The 19476-nt window shown below is 33.9% G+C and overlaps 1 protein-coding gene across 1 annotated transcript in view; it reads left to right on the top strand.

Annotated features, from left to right (window-relative positions):
- The window catches only part of LOC118181948 (cytochrome P450 4V2-like), a 68119-nt gene that overhangs the window by 42791 nt on the left and 5852 nt on the right, over positions 1 to 19476 (top strand). Inside the window, exons 9-10 of the mRNA XM_035351193.2 lie at positions 12409 to 12475; positions 17915 to 18094. Coding sequence (XP_035207084.1) covers positions 12409 to 12475; positions 17915 to 18094 — 247 coding nt within the window. The remainder of the gene's footprint in view (positions 1 to 12408; positions 12476 to 17914; positions 18095 to 19476) is intronic.

Genomic DNA, 19476 nt, shown 5'->3' with positions numbered 1-19476 from the left:
GGAGACGAATGAATAAAATGCAGCTAACTTCTGTCTAAACGAATGACATGATTTGAAGTGTGTTGAAAGGCAAACAGACGAAAGATTACGGTATACAGTAGTGCGGAACTTGGATATGTTGTGTGTGACTAAGATGTTGAAGAACCGAGGTGAATCGGAATTCTCAAGTTTATAAATTAACTGAATAGCACGATCATTGGAATTCATTATTGAAAGAACTTTATTTAAATCATCTTTATTACAGTCAAATAAAGTAAAGGTGTCGTCAATGAAGCGGAATCATAGAGGGATGTTTAAAATTTTAAATAATTTGTGTTCATAAGTGTATTCAAAGTAAGTGTTTGTTTCAGACAAAGTGAAAGACCCTTTCGACCCACTTACAAATACCATTTATCTCAGTTGTTGCGAAGTGTGTCAGATTATACGCTGTATTCAAAATTCATAAAAATCGTATTCTCTTCCGCCCTATTGCATCAAATTTAAGCACTGCCTCGTATCCGTTAGCTAAATATTTAGTTTCTAGATTTTCGGTTTTGCTAGTGAATAGCACATAATGCAAATTTCAACAGATTTTATAAATAAATTTAGAAACATTTCTCCTAGAAATTTTATCACTGTTTCTTTTGATTTGAAGTCACTACTCACCAGTGTTCTAGTGGAAGGTGTGATTAAATGTCTAGAAACTAGACTTCGTGAGTTTCATTTCTCATGTATTAAAAATGATCAGTTAATTTCGCTTATTCAACTTCGCTTGAATCAAACATATTATATTTTTTGAATAAGTATTATAACCAGACAGAGGGATTAGAAGTCCTCTTAGTCCTATCCTTGATGATATCTTCATGCATTATTATCAACCCAAATTACTTGAAAATTTGAGCTTCTCTGTGAGATTCCTCTGCGCTGACGATAAATTTCTCCTGCTTGGAGTTCGTAAGGATGATTAATAAAGTTCTTTCAATAATGAATTTCACTAACCCTGCTTTTCAGCTGACTTCTGAATTTGAGACAACCGATTCACTTAGGTTCCTCAGTATCTTGGTCATGCGTAACATATTTAACGACCGTGCTGCTGTATACCGTAAATTTTCATCTTTTTGCGTTCCATCAACTTAAAATTATGTCATTTGACTGAATAGAAGTTAGCTTCATTTTATTCCTTCTTTTTACGTGTGCATTTACCCCACCAGATCGGCTCGTAATTAAGAAGTAAAAGCATTTGCACAGACTTTTCGCCTAATATTATTGACCAAGAGGTTAAAAAATTCTCATCTCAACATATCAAAAGGTACTTTATCGTTTTAGGAGATAATGAAAATTCTGTTATCATTCGTTTCTTTCTATCTATTAGCTAAAATCTACACGCATGTTACAGAAATTTAACATTCGGGTCGTTTTTCTTCTATCAGTAAAATTCCCAGTTTCATACTTAAGGTACCTGGCTATTAACTGTTGGGGTATATACAGGATTCCTTTCCATTGTGGTTTAATTCATTTAACTAAAGGAGCCTTAAAATTTCGCGCTAAGGTATATGAGGCAAATGTTAAGGAAAACGAAACGTATAAATCAAGTGTTGGCAATACTATTGGTCAGAAAAACACAATTTTCATTTTTCTGTAGCCACAGTTATTGAAAAAATTCTTTCGTTGGTGAATTAAATTTCATAAAGGAGTTTCACTTTCGTAAATATATTTCAGTTCTAGTTAACTATTCTGATTCAGTCCGTTTTTACCCTCAGCGTTTATGAAAATTACTTCATAGTTGCTTTCCCTTTTCAGCAATAGATAGCGCCGATAGCTTGACTTCCTTCCTGTCATTGCTATCGCTTGAGCAGATCCTTCTCTTTCACCGTTTGCCCTTCTGCAGCTGAAGAAGGTTCCATACTTTAAACCTTTGAAACTAGTCCTAGAAATTCATGAATATTACGCTGACTACTGTCTTTGCACCTCCAATAAAATTATCGGTTATCTTAGCTCCATTCCGAATGTTGATGGGCAGTAGTCTTGTGCTGGATTTTTCTACGTGGCATTGGCCTGAGCCTTTGCAAGTAATAGGAGCAAATGATATCATAACCACGATGTCGAACATCGTGGTTATGATATCATTTGGCAATTGCTCTTGGATCAATCTGTATTAATACTACAAGTACAGGATATAATATTATTAGCAGCATAAGAGTGCACTTAGCCACAAAGCAACGTAAGTTACATAATAGTTTGAAGATAAGAGCATATTGTATTTGATGTGGCCTGGTCAGAATTCTGACTCAGGTTTTTGGAGAATTTATGGGGTGAATAAGGCTCAGACGAAACAGGTCAGAACTTAGGCTTACTTATATGACAAGAGAAAGCAGTGACACTACGGTGACAGTGGATGAATATTTCAAAGTGGTTTTCTAAAGCATGCTTCACAAGCGCAATCTACGTAACGCGAACTAATATTTTTTTCAACGTAAGGGATTTTTCTTACTTTTCTGTTCCAGACATCGGATAATTTCCAACCGTATAGCCTGTATCTTTATAGCAGGGATTCTTAACTACGGGGGAATTCCCACACCTAAAGAGGAATTTCGTAGTTCCAGGGGGTACGAGGTCAGCATTTTATTTAAGTGTTAAGTATTTAGTTTATGAATATAAAAAACTACTTATATTCAAGGTTTCGCATTTATCAACATTTTGTATACATTTTCTTGTTTAATTTATAAAACACTTCAAAAATAATCTAAATTAAAATAAATGTACATATATTTTTCAAGTTTCGGAAAAATAGGGGATGATGGACTAATAATGGTGAAAAGAGTGCAGGGGACATAAAAACATAGAATCCATGAACACTAGGGATTAGTTATATAGGATAGGGGAAAAAATGGGAAAATAGAAAGAAAGAAAAATAATGCAGTGTAGTTAAGTAATTAAAGTTTCTCTAACCATAGTTCTCTGCGGTTGTAATTATTAAGCAGAGCACCATAAATTTATCAAATTCGACGGACCTTTCAAAGAAAAAAGAAACATTGTGATGCCAAAGAATTTAGTTCTACAAATAAAGGGAAACCACGAGAGTATCTAAGATTTTATTCCTTAGAAAAGCGCAAAACATATCAAACTAAGACTGATCAAAAATTAAATTCGAAATTTTTGTTACTATTCATAAAAAAATTAGGTAGAAATTTAAATAAAATGTTAGAGGCAATCATTTCACAGTTTTAATATCATCTACTCAATGTCAATTTATCATTTATTCAATGTGTTCGATAATGTCGTTGATGTTTAAAATGAATTTCGACGTGAATTGTACTCGATATATTGTATACTTGGATTTCAAAAAGCAAAAGTTCTGTAGCGTCTTTTCATACGTGTTGCGTCATATTTCCTTTTTGAATAGTCATTTAGCAATATATTTTAGCTTTTTCACGACACCAAGCCAAAATCTGATGTGATTCTTGCATCAAGTGATCTTTGTGGGTAAGTGATTATTTAACCTCTCATTGACGTAAAATCTGTCGAAATTGTAGGATATAGATCCTAAACTTCCATGAATATTATATAATCCATTAAATAATTTTTCTGGTTAATTCTCGGAAATTACATAGTTATGTAGAGCACTATATCTCTAAATTGAAATAGAGAAGGTGCAAGAGATCAAAAACAAGAAATTTATGAATTATTTGCTTTGCAGTTTGAGAAAAATTTCAGAACAGTCACCAAATAGCATTTGCAGATGATTTGCTTGTTATTGTACAATGTAAGAACTTTAATGACGATAATGTCCATTCTCAGACTAATTTAAACTACATTTTTGATTGGTCAAAGCATTAAAAGCTTGAATGTAACGCTTCAAAATCGTTATGATGATACACAAAAACTCAAATATTGTCTTATAAGGTTTATTTAACTCTCGGGAGTGAGCCTATTGAAGAAGGTCAGTGGATTAAATATTTAGGAATTATTGCGGACAATAAATTGCAGTGGAAGCAACATATATCTTCTATTTCCAGTAGGAGTAAACATGACATAAAAAAGTTCTAGGTTTACTACAAATTTCAAAGAATTTGTGGAGTCAAATTTGATGTTCTCAAAGTGATTCATAATCTGACCGTTGTAGCACTTATTTATTATACGTAGAAAATTAATTATACGTAAACTTTTTAGAAAGGTTCAAACAAAATTTCTCCTCCGCATTATTCGTGGTTACAGGACTGTTAGTTTTGAGGCAGCATTCATTATTTCTGGTCTTCTGCCTATTGTTTTAATTATCTCAAACGGTCTGGATGTTCGAGATAGACTTTATGATGATATACCTTGCAGAGAGAAAGCCTGTGACAGTTGTTACTTATGATGATAGTGTTTTCCAAGAATATAGTATTATTTGTTTCACCAATGGCGTTAAGTTAAATGGGAGAGTTGGCCTTGCATTTGTTATTTATGAATATGACAGGGAGAATGTAATTGTTCAATATAGGATACCAGAGACGTATGTTCTGATTTCCAAGCCGAGCTTCTGAGTTTGAACCTTGATACAAAACTCTTGTCGCAAGAATGAGACGTTTAAATAATTTATTTGCATAGAATCACTTTCTCCCCTCTCTCTTGTACGTGATATACTCTCGACTGAAAAACTGGTAGAGGAAATTCACTCTATATTATACGCGATTGGATGTACTGCAGATATTCATTTTACCTACGTTCGCGGCCACAGTGGTATTCTAGGTAAAGAGAAAGCAGACCAATTGCAAGCGACATATCCAGATAATGATTTAATATTGTCTGCTTCCAAGTCTTATTGGAAACATCTGGTTTAGAAGAAAACTGTAGTTGATTGGAATGCTGAATATCGTGCTTCTTCGAACGCCCAGTGGACAAAGAGATTTTTTCCAAGTCTTCTTCAACGACTTAAGTGAAGGCATTTTCAACCGAATTATAAACTTACTCAGATTTTGACCGGTCATGGGAATTTTGGAACTTACTTATTTCGTTTCAATATTGTTACTAGTGGAATCTGTACTTGCGGCGATGCTGTGGAAGATGTGGAGTATATTTTATTGCATTGGTAGGTTGCATGCGACTACCAATGCAATAAGTGACTACCAGAAGTGCATTTAAAGCGAGTTTAAGGCAGCTCTCTATATTTGCTGGCCTCCTCTTTTCTATGAGCTTGTTAGGAGTTCCGAGGCCTTTGCAGTATTGCGCGAATTTATTTGTTTTTTTGAACTTTTAGTATTATTATTTACATAATTGGATTTTTATCTTTTATGTGTCATTGTATTATTTTACGTATTGTCTCTGTATGATTACATTATGTATTGATGTTTGTACTGTTGATGTACTATTTTTCTTTGTACCAGTATTATTTCATTTTTATTATTATTGTATTTAGTTTATTTTCTTTTATAGGAGTATTAACACAGTTTAATTATTCATAGTATATTTTAGTATTTTTATTATAATAGTATTCGTCCTATATATATATACACTCATGTCCATAAATTAAGGATAATGCAAAATCAGGCAAAGGAAGAGTTAGAAGCAAACCAAATTTGACTTATTTGTAAAGCTAATTTATTAAACAAAAGATAAAGAGCAAAAAAAAAAAAAAAAAAAAAAAAAAAAAGATGCTATATGTTTGATATTATTAAAAAAATTAGCGATGTTTTCTCCCTGGAGCAAATTACAAAAAAAAACCTATTTACAAAAAACCAATATTACATGGTTAATACATTGTATGTCTCCCAGACGATGCAATACAGTCCGTACAAAGCCTAGGCATGCTAAGTATCAAATTATCGATCTGATTATGGGGGATATTACACCACTCAAAAAGCAATGCTCTACGAAGTTCGGGTAGACATGTAGGAGGAGATTGACGGGCTGCAACTCGTCGGCCAAGCATGTCCCACACGTGCTCTACTGGATTCAAGTCCGGTGAGAATGCTGGCCAGTCCATACGGGTGATATCCTCCGATTGAAGGCATTCGCTTACGATGTTTGCACGGTGAGGACGGACGTTGCCATCCATAAACACAAATCGTGCGCCCATGGCGCCCCGAAACAAACGTACATGTTGTTCCAGAATGACGTCTTTGGCTTGTCATGGTTCCAATTTGAACATGCAGGTCAGTTCTGGAACCCAGAATAATTCCACCCCAAACGAGCACTCCTGCACCACCGTAACGGTGTCGTTCAATGATGTTTTCTTGGTGGTAACGGGTACCTGGAGCTCTCCATATGAAAGTCCGGCGAAAATCAGACTGCAAGCTAAACCTGGACTCGTCGGAAAACATCACACAAGCCCACTGTTGCGGTGTCCACAATGCATGCTCTCTACACCAGGCTAACCGCAGGCGACAGTGAGTTGTAGTAAGTGGAACGCATCTGATAGGTCTAGGAGCATATAGACCAATCTGCCCCAAGCGTCTGTACACGGTCTGCCTTGAAATTGTCGTACCAGTGGCTGAAGAGAGCTGACGAGACAGGTCTGAGGCTGTGCTCCGCCTGTTTCTTTTGGCATTAACTGCCAAATACCGGTCCTCATTCGGCGTTGTAACTCTGGGGAGACCTGTGCTGTAACGTCTACTCACATTACCATCATCTTGGAATCGTTGCCAAAGCCTGGAGATGACACTCTGGGCAATTCCAAGTTCGTCTGATACTTCCGTACGCCCACATTCCAGACGGCCGATAATTCTACCACTAAAAAAATCATCCAAATGCGTCCTTTGTGTCATAAGTATTCGGTTATTGCACTGAAATGCTTATAAAGCACCTGCGAACAATTTTACTTCTTTGCCTGTATTCCTTATACATCACTCTCTTACACTCTCGTCATTGTGACGTACCATCGGTGTCATCTGGTTACTTCCTGAAATTTGCATATGGTTCTTGAAGATGTGTGTAGTGATTTTACAGGTGATATATTTATTTTAGAGTTCGATTTCCGCGTGACTCCGAATTATCCTTAATTTATGGACATGACTGTATATATATAGATACACACTTATCCCTCGATTTACACAGTACTCGTTTTACACGGTTTAGAAATTAATGTATTTAAAAACTTTGGTAAAAATGCATATTTGGCTGCATACGCAAATACATATATTTGAAGTTATTTTTAAATCCCATTCCTTAGGTAACACTGGTGGCAACAACAAGGATGGGGATTCCCCATGTTGTAAAAGAGGAATCCCCGTAGTATGTATATGCATTTCACAACAATAAAGCTATTCGGTTCATGTGAACTAGTGCAGTATCAGTTTTATAGCAGTAAAGCTTATATCATTTTTAGCTGCATATTTTAATGTTTACTGGTAAGTTTCCAACATCTATATTTTTTGTGGCATTTTTGTATTTTATGTAAATTTTTTAAGGTTTTATAATGCCAAACGATTTAAAAAAAAACAAAAAGAAAAGCTATTTCTTTAGAAACAAAAATTAAAATATTAGAGCGTCTACGTAATAGAGAAAGAGTAACAGATGTTGCTAAGTTTTACTCCATGAAGCTACAATAAGGACAATTAGAAAAAGTGAAGCAGCTGGAACCTGCAGCAATAAGAGCACAATTTCATATGTAAGAGATGTTACAATGGAAAATATGGAAAATGCATTACTGATATGGATAGAAGACAAAAAATGAAAAGCGGATTGCAATTGATACTAATGCTATTACAAATAAGGTTTTAGATATTTACAAAGCATTAAGAATCAGTCACCGTCGACTTCGAAGAATGAAAAAAACGGTATCGTTTTCAGCAACTCATGGTTAGTTTGAGAGATTTAAACAAAGACATTCTTTACGTAATATAAGATCGAAAGGAGCATCTGTTGATTACGACGCAGCAAAACAATATCCAGCAAAATTTGCTGCAATCATTTCCACCAACTTCTACGCTTCTGATCAGATCTTCAATGCTGAGGAGTCCGGATTGTTCTGGAAAAAATGCCTGAAAGAACTCATTTAGTTAAAGCTTGCAAATCGGCTAGTGGTCATAAGGTTGCGAAAAGTCGAAAAACGATTCTTTTCTTTTGCAACGCTTCAGACGATTATAAATGAAACCATTGGTTATTAGCAAATCAAAAACACCGAGTTCATTTAAAGGAAAAACATAAATAATCTTCCCGTTTATTGGATGGCTAATAAGAAAGCAAGGGTCAGTGCCATAGCTTTCAGTGAATGGTTTCATAACATGTTTGTCCCAGATGTCAAAAATTATTTAAGTAAAAAGGGATTGCCTTTTAAGGCTCTTCTATTAATTGAAAATTCACTGGCCATCCTTAAGATTTACAATACGAAATTGTAGAAGTTGTCTTTTTACCAAAGAATGCAACTTCCTTATTACAGCCGTTACATCAAGAAAATTTCGAATTTTAAGGCATTGTATATCAAACAAACCTTCAGGTATATTTTAGAACAAATGGAGAATGATGAATCTATTACTCTTATGGATCTTGGAAGAAATTTACAATCTTAGATTGTGTTCAGCATGTTGGACTGTCATCTACTCAGATTAAACAATTAACGGTCAACGCATGCTGGAAAGCAATATGGCCGGATGCTGCTAAAGATGAGATTGCTAGATTACTATTAGAGCATGAATATTCTCAGATCATTAAATTGGCCCAAACTATAGGAGGAGAAGGTTATGAGGATTTAGCTGAGGCAGGTATTGAAGAAAAAATGGCTGTTGAAAAACTAAATGAGGATGAGTTAGTTAACCTGATTCATGAAACAAATGAACATGATGAAGACAATGATTCTGATGAAGAGTAATCTGAACCAGTTGCGTTTACAGAAAGAGTCATCAGCGTAGGACTTGAAATGGGAAGAAAATTAGTAATCATTTTTTACAATATGACACGAATGTTGAACGAGCTCTCCGATTCCAACGGGAGCTTAGTAAGTGCTGAAATCAATATGATGAGGTTTACAAAGATTTAGGAAAAAAACCCATAGGCAATTATTAATTACGGATTTCACTACAAAGTTTTGTCGATCTGAGATCTTCCCTAATTCGTCAACGATTAAAGCAGAATCTTGTCAAGAACGCTCAAGTGGTGAAAGTGGCTTACCAATCAAGAAGAAACTATTAATAGTTAGTTCATGAAAGTGATGACTGAACTTTGAATGATCTTATATTTTCCTAATGTAAAATAAATTAAATACGTAATTCTATTATTTACATATATTTGTTATTTTATGAACGAAGTCTAACTTTATTTATTTTAAGATGCCTTACTTTTGACTTATGTAAATAAATAACTAAATTATGCACATTTAGAGTGTTTTTCATTGTACACGGTTTTACATAGCAGAATCCAAGATTTCGATTTACACGGTTTTATGCGGAACCTATCTTCCGTGTAAATCGAGGGATAGGTGTATATATATATATATATATATATATATATATATATATTTTGTTGCTGTTTCCATGCCTATATTTTATGTTTTTATTGTTTAATTTCTTGTACTGTGAGTTCTTTACTTACATCTGTAAGCCTCTAGGAATACTTTGTGCAACACGAGGAGTTTTGTATCAGTTTCTTAATTAAAAAAAATACATCCGGCAATTATTTTTAACAAATGCATCAAATTTGATATGTAAAATGTGAGGAATGTTTGGAAGTTTTGACTATCAATGAAAAAATGGACTTCTTCTTCCCAAGTAATGTTTTATAGGAATGACACTGCATTCATCCGTTTTAGATCCGTTAAAGGAAGTGTCACTCGTTCTCCAAGATCATCTCGTGGTACTACAGTCATTAGGCTATTTTGCAACAAAAGACATGAAAAATGTGCAATGACCTCGGCGGCATTCCAACCTGAAACTCTCGAATATGGGCCGAGTGTGCTACCGTTATACCACGAATGCATGCTGGATGAAGGGAGAAAATACCTTATAGTACTATTTATTGTATTATTTTGTTAAATTAAAAATGGATTACTCCCAGAAGTTTCCTAATATTGAGATATAGAGATCGCTATTTCCTACTGACTGACTGACTGACTGATAACTTATAGCCAGAATACCACTGAGATCAGTAGTTTATCTGGTTCAATCAAATTTATGCCAGATGGGCACAATAACATAGAACTATCTTCACATAATGTCCGCAGTAAGGAACAAAGACGGATAAAGAATAGGAAGACCAGCAACGCAAGAGCTCACCAGCAAGTAACCGGCCCGGTAAAGGCGTGACTAAGTGGGAGTCATAAAATGAGTGTAGAATGTGAATAAAACTAGTGAATTTAAGAAATACACAGTACAATAAATGAGTAAGATACAAAATTAAGAATGCTAATAAACACATTGGGTACATTATTTACAGGTGGGCACTAGGTGGGAAAGTTCGGGTCCCTGATAAGGTGGGCCACAAGTGGGCGCAGTTTGGCGTCCTCATTCAATATTTCGTAGGTAAAGATATCAAAAGTTCTCATATGGTCACAGTTCAGAGCTTTCGTGAAGAATTTCCTGTTGATCTTATTCAGGTGCTCTTCTAGAGTGTCAAGTGCAGTGTAAGTCACAGTGCAGTGTAGCATTGCTCACAAAAAAGTGAGCATGGGTGATAAGCCTTAAGACTTTGTTTTGCATGATTTGAAGTCTTTTTATATCGTCTTTGGTAGCCGTGCACCAGGCCGGCGACGCATAAGTCATCAATGGCCTAATTGCCGTGATATATACTAGCCTCTTTTTCCTGAGGTCTAAGCTAGAATAATTACCCAATATAGGGATGAGACTATTTACAACAGCGAAAATTTTTCTTCTGACCTCTGTTATATGATGTCCCCATTTTAATCTTTCATTTAGCATTACTCCTAAATATTTCGCCTTACTAACTCTAGGAATCTCTTCAGAGAATAAGAAGAGCTTGCTATTAATAGTCAACTGTGTATTTTTCCTCCTTATCAATAATAATTGCGACTTGCTGGCATTAATAGCAATTCTCCAAGTCGTACACCACTTTTCTACCACTGGTAGAAGCTCCTGTAATTTCTTGATTGCATGGTGCGCGTTTGCGGACTTTACGGCTAATGCCGTATTTCCTATGCATTATTATGGGTTTAAATTCCTAGTTGCAGTGGTATTGTTTCAGTTCAATGAAAACACAGCTTTCAAGCTCAGTTTTAAGAAGAAAGGATGCAATCTCCTTAAAAAATTTAATTATTTGACTAACTACCAATGGCGATGGCAGTAATTTACACGTGTTGTTTTCATATGCGTAAATTTATGTAAAGCAACTACTTAATTTCATCTATTATCGTAAAATAATTTCAGAATTAAAGCACGACCAAGCGGAATGGAACTTATTTTCGAAAATTCAAACCAGAAACACTGTTTTTTGTACTTTGTAATTTGTAAATTTGATTTTCAAGGAAGGAGAAAAAACTGGAAAAATAAAATCGGAAAACTTTCAGATTTTAAATACCGATTAAGATTAATTAAATTACGATTAAGTTAAATAAGATTACGATAATTAAGATTTAAATTTTATGGTTGTTTACATTTACAGACACATATGCGTTTCGACAGCATTTGGGCTAACGCCAGTTTGGGCTTAGAAACATTTAAAAACAGCGTATCTCAAGAATTTCAGATAGACAGTCTCGCGCGCTGGAGATAAAAATGTTTTATTTCGTACAGGCTGCCACTTTGAAATTGTTGAGTTTTTTAAATCAAAATTTCGTTAAAGTTTTACGAACTATGAAACAGACAATAAAACAAATTTCAAATTCCAAATTCAGGCTTCCAGGTGCCTATGTTCGGGTGTAGGACTATGTTATTTAAAATTTGATGACTCTAGGTACCGTTGTTTTTGCACAATGCGAAAAACATGCAGACATTCGTGCAGATTCTTCATTATTTAGTTTACTTAAATATAATGCAGGGAGATAAAATTTGGTGGTAACAATACGAAAAGTGATACATCGCATTTAAGTGATTGAACGCAAAATGCCGTTTCGAGACTAATAAACCATCGGGCTAATGGGCCTTGGGGTTAAAAAAAGTAGCTGTCTTAGATATTACCATTTTTAAATTATTTTATAATGCAAATTTTATGGCAGTTTATTTTATGGCAGCAAAAACACAGTAATGTTCCATAACGTTTTCAAAAGACAAAAATCAAAATTAAAAAAAAATATGGTTATCTTGTAGGGTAGCTTGTTTTTTGTATGATACATACTTTTTTTTTTGTATATAATTTCTCTTTGACAGCTTATTTACTTTTTTGGACGATTTTGGAACCATTTTGCTTTGTTAACCTTACACTTAGTAATTTGATAGCATGTAAAATTTAGGTATTTTCTTGCTAATAAGTTCGAGCTATGGAAATTAGTAAAAATGCCAAATTTGAAGAATATGACATAAAATGTAGTTGGAGATAGTGTCGTTTCATGCTATTTTTATATTTCAGGAAAGTCTGCGATTGTATCCTTCTGTTCCTTTTATAGCGAGGAAAATACATGAAAATATACAAGTTTGTAAGTACGATTTTCGAACTATAGTGATGTATTAGTAAATGTTGCAACCCTGAAAAAAATACTGTGATCTATTTCTTTTAGGCTAAAGCCTAATAAAAGAATAGTATTTTAAGCAATTATTTGAGGCTAGTATACACGTTTAATTGGCAATTTATATATTTGGTTATATATAGGTATAGGTGAGAAATTTTGAGCTTCGTAGAGATGTGATGCTAATTAATTAAAAATTTGAAGATGGAATTTCATGACATACTACGAGAGAATTTTATAAAATTAATTTATTTACCTCTTTTTTTCCGGGTGGGGGGAAGTGGTAGAAAATAGGAAATGCCAGAGAAAAGAATGGCTTAAAGAACGGTTATTAGGAACTTCTAATCAAAAAGGTCTCGGTGCAATAGAAATTCATCCGGCATGTGCTACAGACGTTAGAAAAAGACGGTTACATCATTCACGACTGTTTTAACGTAAGGTCGCTGACTTTAAATGTGGACTCGAAAGAATTTTGAATGAACCACGACAATGAGTCCTGTGACCATTATCAGAGGATAAACGTCAGCGCTGTGTTAGATATGATAATGAATGATTATTAAGCGACTGTTTAATCAGTGCTTGAATGTTTGCAGAAAGCCTATCTCAGAGTATAAACGGTAAAGAATGTTGCTATCATAGTCTAATCTCTAGCTGATAGAAGTTGGTAAGTGGGACAAGAAGCGACATGGGTCCAAGATTCCAAATCTGAAAAAATGTCCTCACTTCTCAATACCCTCGCCCATGTGTGTCTTATGTTATAAATGGAAGTAAAGTGGTGCCGATTCTACGAGACAAATAACGAGTTGTTACGTCTTAAACAACTTATAAAATACTTAAAAGTTAAAATAAACGTTTTATTTAGTTTTAAACGTAACAGATTAGGGTTAAATTGTCCTACATATAAAATTTCCACTACTTGTGAATATTTAAATTAACATAACAAAATTAAATTCAAACATAGAAACATAGTGTAACTGCACATAAAAAAGATTGGTCAGATATTTTGCCGGTGCATATTTTAGAATATCTGATAGCCAGATGCTAAAGCCGGAATATTAACTTTTAAGCAGGGCTAGCGAGAAAAATAACCGCAAAACGTCGTTGCCAGGAGCTCTAAAATTAAAAATCCTCAGCTTAAAATACTCGAAAATTTAATCTGAATTTTGCTGAGGAATGCGGAAAGGAGAAATTATAGTAAAGATTTAAATCATAATAACTGGTTAATTAACATAAGCTGCCTTACATTTTCCTCTCCAGAATTTATATAAATACACATAAACATCTTAACGGTCTTAGCTAAGATTTTTAAAATTCTGACAATATGAGATGATCTTTACAATCAATTAATAAATTCTTAAATTTTAATTCAAATTCTACACAGCTTGTCTTCATATATTTTCAGATTTTTTGATCCATCCGTATTTTGTGTCACACTTCTTTTCTATCAAGAAGAGAAAATAGTTTATACATAGAAATATTTAAGCTACAACTATTCAGGTTGCTTTTCACAGTTTCACGTATTGTTTCACAACATTTTTTCTTTAAATTCTTTTTCCTCACCTCGCTATCCAACATTGTGGAGGGTGAGCCAGTGTATAAAAGTACAATATTTTTCAACAACTACTTATTAACGCAATATCTAAATATCTAATAGTATTAGAAACACTAGATCGATCTATACGGTATCTTATTTAAAAAAATCTACGTATAATGTTCTAGGCTTCATTTTCATTTACCTTCTAAATGTTGGCTGGAGAGCCTGACTTTTAAATAATCTCATTTACACTATACTAGTTTTTATTCTACATTAGTTCATTACCATCTGCTAGCTCTTACTTTATATTTCCACTACACTCCATCAGAACACATTTATAGCACATCAACAACTACTTACAACATCGTTCTTAACATAATTCATACATACAAACATACAATGCATCAAATTGCATTCAACATATCATAATTTAAAGGATTATTTCACTTAGTTTAAACGTTACGTAAAATGTACAATAGCTATTCTTATTTGCTTTGCACTGGTGCCAAAATTTTCTGTTCATTACAGTCTTTTGAAATAAATTTAGTAAATATACATAAAATAGTAGATGAAGTCATTAAACGAAAAAACATCTTCGCTGAATTTTAACTTAGATATCTTCTATTGAGGTAAAAATAAGAGTAGTAGCAACTCGTTCATATATACAAAGTAAATTGGATATTTAAAGAAATAAGATAAATTTTGACTTATCTTTATTTTTGTAGAATTCGGACATTCACTTCAACAGAACCTTCGTCTACGTTCAACTGGCGACGGTTTTGTTTGACGTCTATGCGGTTGGTTTGAAACTATGCGTCCTCGTCATATGGTTGCCTTTTTAGCTTCTGTTACATGGTTCCTTATCCTTATGGACTTCTTTTGCCTCTCAGAAAATTCAGCTGTAGCTGCCTTTTCTTTGGTAGGCTCCTTCCTGGTAGGTGATCTACCAGGAAGGGGACCTGGACCATACTTGGTCTCCTGCCACCTGTGGTTTATTCTTGCTAATTCTCTTGACGTTTCGTTGCACTGGTCCTCTTCCGACGGCCTTTTGTACCGTAGATTTTGCTTTGGCTGACCAGTCATTTCCCCTCACTATACGTTTTCTGCTGGCTTTGTTTTCCCTAAATTTTTCCCCTCCTCCCATCTGCCGTTATTTCGTGATCGAGTAGTCGCCATATCTCAGAGATCCTTGACCTAATCACTAATCCTTGGACCTATTCCTTGTTCTCTTCTTTCTTCTTGGCCGACATCCTCTGTAGTTCTTTTTGAAGCATTATCAAACCTCACTGTTTTATTTTATTTTTTATTCTCGGAATCCTTCTTTCTTCTTGGAGGTCTCGTAACATGGACTATGAAAGCTGGATCAACCGCATTCTTCGATGGTTCTTTCTTTCTCAAGCTTCGATAACCGCACACATTTGTGCTCACCGGAGTATCAGCCCTCGCATAGCATCTTGTCATCTGATCTACATTCACTTTTACAGATTCACCATTTTGTGCTTTTAAAACACAACTGTTTCCATGATTCTCTCAATTAAAAAGGGGCTTTTAAACTTATATGAAAATTTCTTCACTTCACCGAGGGAAAAAATGCTTAATTTTGAAAATTTCAGCTCTCACCTTAAAATTAACCTCACGCCTTTTCATATTATAAAAACACTTTTTATCCTAATATCACCTACTAATTTCTGAATATTTGCAAACTTGAACTCTTCGGAAACTCGTTTCGACAAAAACAGTTTATCGTGAGGCATAATCAAGTTTCTGGCCAATGGTATCTCAGGTGGAGTTTTACCCGTGCTATCGTGCTTTACCGATTTGAATGCATAGTCTGATTCATTTAAACAGTTAATTCCAGATAGGTGGTAATTTCTTATATACAGCTGCGGATAATTTAAACTAAATTCTTATTCACTCGCTCCGCCGTTTTAGAATGGGGTCAATAAGGGATCATTTCAAGTGTCTTATGAAGACCCGTACATATTTCCTCAAAAATTTGACTTACGAATTGCTTCCCATTGTTTGAGATTATTTTTACTGGAGCTCTATTGTGCAATATAAATTAATTTTAATGTAAATCTCTTACAAGTTTTGCGAACGCTCTTTTAAGGGAAATTATTTCTACTCTATTCGAAAAATTATCAAGGATCACGAGTCAGTGGACTTGATGGATTGGTTCTTACGATTTTAATAGGGAATGTGGCTTTTATGCTATTTAGTTAGCCGGGTGGATTATAATGAATATTGTAAACTAACTGGCAAGCGTTACATTACTTGACATTGTCCGTTAAAAATTTTCGTAGCTGTGGATAGCAAACACCTTTTCTTAGTCTGTGCGCTGTTTGTATTATTCCGAGAGGACTTAATGAACGCGAATCATACAATTCATGTGAAATACTGAATCTTAAAGTTGCTGGGATAATCAGTTGTAATTCGTTGTTATTATTTGTTCTTTTCGTACAGAACAAAAGGTCAACCATGATGCCATAATTTGAGACCCTGTTCCTAGTCTCCGTTATATCATAATGTTCGGAGTAATCGGGATCTTCCAAATAAGCTTAGATGACTTAAAATTCTGCTTGTGGTTGAAATTCAGAAGTAATTATTTCTCATGAATTTAAAAATTTAGGGATTAACGTGGCACATTTCAGATCCTTCTTCTCATCATATAATTTAATTCTTGATACAGTAGCCGCTGCAATATGTTTTCCCTCGACAGTGTGTTTAGTTATTAAATTGTATTCTTGTAACTTAAAAGCCCACCTTATGGGTCTGGGGGACAAATTCTCTTAATGGCAGCATAGTCCCTATGTACAACAACCGGCCTTTTCCAAAATAATTTCGAAATATTTGCAGGGGGACTGCTAATGTTTTTCTTTCGGTAGCGATATAATATGATTAAGTTGGATTATGTGTATTGCTAAAATATGCTACCAGATGTCCGTGTTGCATAAACGCGATTCGTTTCGCGAAATCAGATGTATTTGTGGTGATTTGTAATTTATCGTCCGGCTTAGGAATTTTGAAGAAGGGACCACTATATTTTTTTTCCAAGCCCTCTTTGCTTTAGTCGAATTAAGTGAATTTAGCGGAGCTTCTTGTAAATCTCAGTTCTAGTTTAAATTTATTAAAAATTATAAAAGAAATTTTATTTTCACTCTCTGAAAATATTTCTGTAAAATGGTCAATAATAAGTAGAGAAGTTTAGTAACTATATAAGATAACACATTTTATTCCAAATTTTGATGTTTCAAATGCGAAATGAAACTCGGAGCACTATTAATATAAAAATTACCTTTTGAATTACTGGATAACTTTTGCTAGTAGCTACGGTAATTAACCGCAGAATGTCGAAAAATATCTAATTTCAATATGTTTTTACCAGAAATATATTTACATCCTGAGACGTTTAAAAACCGCATATACAAATATTACATCATCATTTAAATTAGCATCATTTTATAATCAAAGGACAAGCAAATGTTCGGATGTACCACATTAACTCTATGGCTTTGAAGGCGTATAATAGATTACTTTCTCGCAAGGTGCAAGTCAATATTTTCATGGTACATGTAGGGAAATCAACGAAAACGCACGCTCAGCCAGCCTACTCGCCAGAATTCGAACCCGATTCAAAATACCGTAATTTAGCGGCCTTAACGCTCGCTGATTGGTTGGATTAAGGATTCTCAATATTATCGAAGATTTCAAATTTGTCCTCGTTAGAGAAAAACCAGGCTATACTTCAGATTATATATTATAGTATTTAACACAATGCGTTATTATTATTTTGAATAATGTATTTGAAGGTAGTGAAATAGATGATAAGTTGTATAATATATAGAAGAATATTACATTCTCTTTTTTGAATGCAGTGGATTATACGATACCACCTGGAGTTACTTGTTTCATAATGATAATGATGCTTCATCGGGATCCGAAACAATTTCCAAATCCAGAGAAATTTGATCCAAATAGATTCCTGCCTGAAAATGCCACTGGAAGACATCCTTTTGCGTATGTTCCATTCTCCGCTGGCCCAAGAAATTGTATTGGTAAGGAATGACTAATATTGATCGAGATATTTATGTTTTTGCATCAACTGTGATGCAGAAATCACACGTTTCTATGTCCTGTTATAAAAACTAAAGTTGCCTTATTATTTAATTAATTATTTATAACTAAATGCTCACCTTTAGAAGTTCCTTCTATGTGTTAGTGAATCAGCCTTTCCTTAATTTTTACTGTAGATAAAAGAACAACTGAAAAGGTAAAAATAAATATAAAACTTTATCCTTTCCAGCTTGTGGGGAAAACTATAAAATGAATGAATTTTATAACTTAAAAAGTAAAATATTGCTCTATTGCTGCTATGATAAAATTCAATTTAACCGACAATATGTATGCAAAAATTATTTTTTTTTATGAAATGTGTAGTGAAATTTAAATAGCAAATGTATACTAGTGTGAAAATTGTTAATTGGAAATTTAAATAATTAAACTGGAATTGTTAATTAAAATGCAAAACCAAAGAAAACAACAACACAATTATTGGTGATTCCAAAATAGAAAGATGCCGAATTATCAAGGGAAATTGGAACCTCTCCATATGACGATCGACAATTCATGAGAAGCGCGTTTCGTCATTTCGCATACGTGAATAAAATTTCTACCCCAATTTTAAATTTCTATTAAAGTTTATAAAATGAAAATTTTAATCTTAAAAGTTCAGATATGGGAAATAATCCCCCGACGCGCGAAAAAACAATTAATTCCAATTAATTTAATAAATAAATATAGGAGTCATACAAAATAATACTTGAAATTAAAAAAGTAAAAAAAAATATGTGAAAAATGAAATAAGTATGTAGATGCCAATTAAAAGAAAGAAATAAACAAATAAATGGCACATAAGCCTGTAATTCATACTGATTAATAGGTCAAAATTAATTTGAAACTTTGCTTAACTTTCCAATTCAAAAGCTATTTCAGATCGGCACTATCGCAGCAACAAGCTTGAAACGCTTAGGTTTGTCATGATTAACGTTTGGGAGAGTCCATATTATTGGTATTTTATAACTGCTTCTGTACTGGAGTTAAATTGAGACAGGAAGGGGTTGGCACTGGCACTAATTCATTCCAGCGAAACAATTCAGAAAAAAGAGGGGGCAGAAAATAAGAGTCTATGGTAAGAGCGGTAAAAATTAAGAAATGTAGAGTAAAATTGAATTTATAATTAATAAATTAATGACTGAAAGTCAATGCGAAAGGGATTTTTTTTTATATCTAAAAAGTATGATTGCCAGAAGTATTTACAAAAATATTTTATGTACACTGCCCTTCAAATTAAGGAACGACATGGTTTTGGTGTCTAATTTGAGAATGAAACAACATAGAAACAAGAAATTTAGCGGACATGTTCACGAAACAGTTCTGT

This window comes from Stegodyphus dumicola, chromosome 4, assembly GCF_044657685.1.
Source record: "Stegodyphus dumicola isolate Sdum_Otavi_A_Nest chromosome 4, ASM4465768v1".
NCBI classification, from domain to species: Eukaryota; Metazoa; Arthropoda; class Arachnida; order Araneae; family Eresidae; genus Stegodyphus; species Stegodyphus dumicola.
This window is presented reverse-complemented; position numbering and strand designations above follow the sequence as displayed.